This window comes from Anoplophora glabripennis, unplaced genomic scaffold, assembly GCF_000390285.2.
Source record: "Anoplophora glabripennis isolate ALB-LARVAE unplaced genomic scaffold, Agla_2.0 scaffold3, whole genome shotgun sequence".
NCBI lineage: Eukaryota > Metazoa > Arthropoda > Insecta > Coleoptera > Cerambycidae > Anoplophora > Anoplophora glabripennis.
In genome coordinates this window covers 2,133,476-2,138,232 of record NW_019416486.1, presented here as the reverse complement: position 1 = coordinate 2,138,232, position 4,757 = coordinate 2,133,476, and the positions used below count along the sequence as shown (strand labels likewise).

The following is a 4,757-nucleotide window of genomic DNA, read 5'->3' as shown; positions in this document are numbered from 1 at the left end:
CCATCAAATATTTTTTTTATTTAAAGGTCTATGAGTAACAAAAAGTAAACTATGTGCATACCTGTACATACTTAGGTTCACTTTTTGGGTGTTTACTTTGAAAACCGAACTTTAAACAAATGTAATGGCCTGGAAATCTGGAAAATTAATAGTGTAATTAATTTTGGCAACGAAAGTAGTAAGTCAATACTTGAACAAAAAACCTGACTGGCAATTAAAGTTAATGCAGGTTTCTGATCTCTCCTCAAGCAATTTGTGAAAACCGAACTAAAGCTTACACTGAAAAATCTGTTTACAAAGTTTCTATTAAAAACAGTTTAAATATCGTGTACTCCTGCTCAAAGTATTTTTTAAACATAATTTAGTAGGTAGTAGCATAACACAAGTAGGCGGTGTGAAGATTATGAAAACTAGTTGTTTCAGTTCATATGAATAATGTAAGTTACAAAAGATCGCGAAAAATTACACACAAGTGCTATTACTGTGCTAAAATGAGGTATGAATGGAGTGACTTTCACATGATCTTTGCGAAGGTTGCTTGATTAAACAAAAGAATTTTAAGATCGATAATGCCGGGCTTACAAAAGACTTACTGCTGTCTATATTATATCAAGGTATCTGGATAAATTCAGACGAAAGGTGATCTAAACATAGTATGAAAAAGAAACGTTTACGATTCTGGATAAATTGGAGTCAATGTACGCAAATTATTATGCTCATTATTTCAGGTTGTGATAATGATGAAAATGTCACAGGCCTTGTAAATTCCTTAGTTTAATTTTTCTTTTGCTTTACCCGTGGTATTATTGTTACGTACTGCTATAAATTATATTATTAAGTATAAAAAAGGCTTTTCTGGGCCCTCAAGACGCGTTATTTAGTTCCGTTCACTAAACGCAGAACAGAAATATCTCAATGAAACCGCCCCTATTTCTTTTTTACGCTTTTCCCAGTAGTGCACAGGAAACATTAGAGTTTCATAGCTTCTGAAAGTTTTATACGTACTAGATTAGAATATCCCTTTCTTACCCGTTCCGGTTAAGATACTTTTGGTGTAGTCGCAATGCAATAAATTGTGCTTTAGTAGTGCCTAAATTCCGTGTTAGCACCGGTGCAATGTGAATAATACCTATGTGGGTGGATGGGTTGTTGGGGGGTGACTGTGAAAATAGATCTATGTATCAGTGTGTCGGTGTGTCGGTATGTTTACAAATACGGAAACAAAAAGTGAAGTGATTTTTGTTCAAACCTTTTCATTGACTTGCGTAAAATAATATCTTTACAGATAAAATACATACATACATTTTTATATTATACCATCTCAGCAGTACCTAAACCACTCAAGCATGGAAAGAAACGACAATTACAAAATATACTGCTACAAATTTGACAAACAAAGATCTGCCGAAGATTATCTTCAAAAGAAAATCAAAATTGAGAACAAAATTTTGAACGAGAACTATGATGATGCTACCTCTGTCTCTACTACTACTACTTCTTTTAGAGTTATTGCAGACGATATCTCTTCTACGGCTTCTAAAGGAGCCATATCATCCGTACAAACCACAGCGCAAGTGAGCTACATTTTCAAGAAGTATTGGAAGTACCTACCTCTTCGAGAAAGAGTATGTATTTTCATTCAAAATTGTTGTTGACGAATTTCGGTTAAGGCATGTGGACTTCCTTCTGTCGATACGTCTATAAACAAGATCTATACGAAATAGTTAAGATCCTGCACGTTTTCCAGAAATCAATGAGAAAGAGCAAGATATTACAGAAAATGTAGATGTAAAAGAATCTGAACTCATGTACGTAAAAAGAATATTACAGATTGCTCTTTTAAAATTGTTCATAATGTGATGTGGTTGATATTTATTGGCATTTTTTTCTAGTGATTTCTAGATCAGGAGGTGCATCATAACATAATTTAGTTTTTTTGTTCAAAAACAATTACGTCACATAAGAGACCAAATTGGTATCAAATATATAGAGCTATCTAAAACATATATTTAATTAACCATATTGGCTGTAAAAAAGTTATTTTTAACCTCTATTCCGAAGAGGAAGATCAGTCGATTGCAGAGAAAGTAGTATTTTCATTTTTGGAAGTTTCTGAATAGTTAAGGGTAAAAATAAAAACTAAAATTTCACTTTAAAGGGCCTTAAATCCGCAAGGAGGGGGAGGAGATATTTCTTTTACATGAAAGACCCTCTTAATTTTCAATATTAATTTGTTCGTACTTATATATTGACACCCTGTATATATTTTATTAATTAAATAAACTAAAATATAAAACTGTAACTATTATCTGTTTGTAATTGGTTGTACTATAACAGTCAAACCACTATTTCATGTCAACTGAAATTGAACATCATATTTCCATTATTACATTGTTTTGGCAAAGGTTTGCGGTTTATAAATTTTGCAATGGCGTTCAGCCAGACGCAACTAAAAAATAATTGCTTTAGGTACTGAAAGCATTACAGGCACGTAGAAATGAAATAAATACATTTTTCTACAGTTAGAAAATCATATTTCAGAAGATACTGTTAAAATTAAATCCTAAATCAGCACAGGCACAATGTATGTATTAAAACACACAATTAATTCCAGTACATTTTATTAGACTTAGATTTTATGAAGTTATGCATTGTCTGTTAAAAATCAAAAATTAATCCAGCCAGAATGTTTGCAGTTACACCAGCGCCTTCACCAAAAATAACAATACCTTAATACAAAGTCTTTACAAACATGAAGAGGATGTTTTAATAGTAGGTAAAATATATTAGTGATAAGCATTTTCAATAATCAAAATCGCTGAAATTGCAAAACGGTGCTTAAAACCAATAATAATCATAATTTTTTAAAACATATTGAGAACTTCTGTAAGCGCCTCCGACTTATATACTGCATAAAAAGAGGAGAATAGTTGTGGAAGTAAATGGTGTGTAGTCCAATTTTTGTATTAAACAGGAAAATTTGACACTTCAAGAAAACAAAAGAAGGTTCAAGAGAACGACCAGTTTTTAAATAACATTATATGGACTGACTATGGATATTATTTGTAATTTTTGTTAATTTCGCATCAGTTTTTGTTAAATAAATATTACTTTATCTTGATCGAAAAGACTATGATTTGCGTAAACAAGATTAAATGAAGTAATTTCCTGTGATATCTATTAGATAAATAAAATTAATTCATCACTGTTTTATTCAAAGCAATCTAATATTACGAAAATCTGCAGTAGTTATGCCTGAAAATTTAACTTTAAAAAATCTTCCTTCTGGAAAAAAATTACCTCAAATCCAAGTATCTCGGAAACTAGTGGCTTTTCGAAAATTGCACAAAAGTTGCTTATAATTTAGATATCTTTCAAAACTGCTGTCAACAAAATATGTTTTCGGATTGCAGCGACATCTATACCTGCATTGAGAGGAACGGGATTTGTACTCACAAGTAAAGGCATTTATTGAAACTGTACAGTGGATTTTTCAGAAATCATTTATCTTTTTTTATTTTCGAGATATCCAGCTGGGAGTTTTAAACGGGACACCCTGTATACATATACTATGTATGTGAAACACCTATTTAACAAAACAACCAATTTTGTTTCAGAAAAAAAATCTTATAAAAAAAATTAAATTATTGGTTCGTCAATATGCCTAAGGAAGCATTGACCTGAGGGATTTTCGTCCATATTTTTTTTTAAAGGTACCTGTGTTTCACTTATATATCTCTCCAGAGCGTATATCATTTGAATTGTCCTTTTTCGTGGACTCAGCCGAAGTGATTTTTATATAAGAATGGATTAGATCAAGGCACTTGGCGCCAAAAGAAAAATAAGACACCTGATACACTGCCGCATTCGTCTCACAAATATTGGAAGGGTATTAAATAAAACATCAGCGATTTATAAGACAAAAGCGAACACAGTGGGTATACGGGATGTCTCATTTAAGCGTGCCTTCGTAAATGACGTTCAATAAAATAGTTGAATGAAAAATAAAGAAATTATTACACATAATTTTTTGCTTTCGTTTTCAAAACAGTTAGTATAATAATTGAGCTTTTTTGGTTTGCTACTCATTACTATGATTTTGAGAAAAACATCAGGAAAATTTATTTCTACTGTCATTTTATATTAACCTGAGAATATGATGAAGGGTTCTCAAGACTTTATTATTAGATTTATAGTCTTGTAAACTTAAATTATTTCCCATATTTGAAGATCTTAGAGTTTTGACTAGGTCAAAACTTAACATATCTTAGGTATTTTATGTGCTACAAATAAAAAAACTATTAATCATTCTTTTAGAAATAAAATCTTGGGTCCAAAAAAATAAAAAATTCTAAAATATCGTTAAGGCGATTTTAAATATGGAGTGCAGTATAGTCAAGTAGTTTAAAATAGATTTGGGAGATGTTCTTCATTATATGTTATAGGGTGCCTTCATAAATGCCCGAGCCCCACGTGACCGCGACTGTAAGTCAAGCAAACTTACAATGGAGTCAATATTTTTGTAGTACCTAATGTTCATTCCGCTATAAAATAATTAATTTTTTAATGAAAAAATAAAGAAGAATAAATAAGAAAATTATCTTGTTAACAGGAGCAACAGAAATTGAAATTCATAAATAATTATGTCTAACTAATTTAATTAATCTCCATCAAAATGATTTCTTTGTTCAAAAAACTTATATGTACATTTTATTTTATAAACTATTGTAACTATTTTATAAAAAATGGTAACTGTA

The 4,757-nt window shown here is 30.7% G+C and overlaps 1 protein-coding gene across 1 annotated transcript in view; it reads left to right on the top strand.

Moving 5' to 3' along the window:
* Positions 1 to 1,346: 1,346 nt before the first annotated feature.
* LOC108917028 (gamma-aminobutyric acid receptor subunit beta-like) overlaps positions 1,347 to 4,757 on the top strand; it is a 44,112-nt gene continuing 40,701 nt past the window's right edge. The window contains exon 1 of the mRNA XM_023454698.1: positions 1,347 to 1,629. Coding sequence (XP_023310466.1) covers positions 1,347 to 1,629 — 283 coding nt within the window. The remainder of the gene's footprint in view (positions 1,630 to 4,757) is intronic.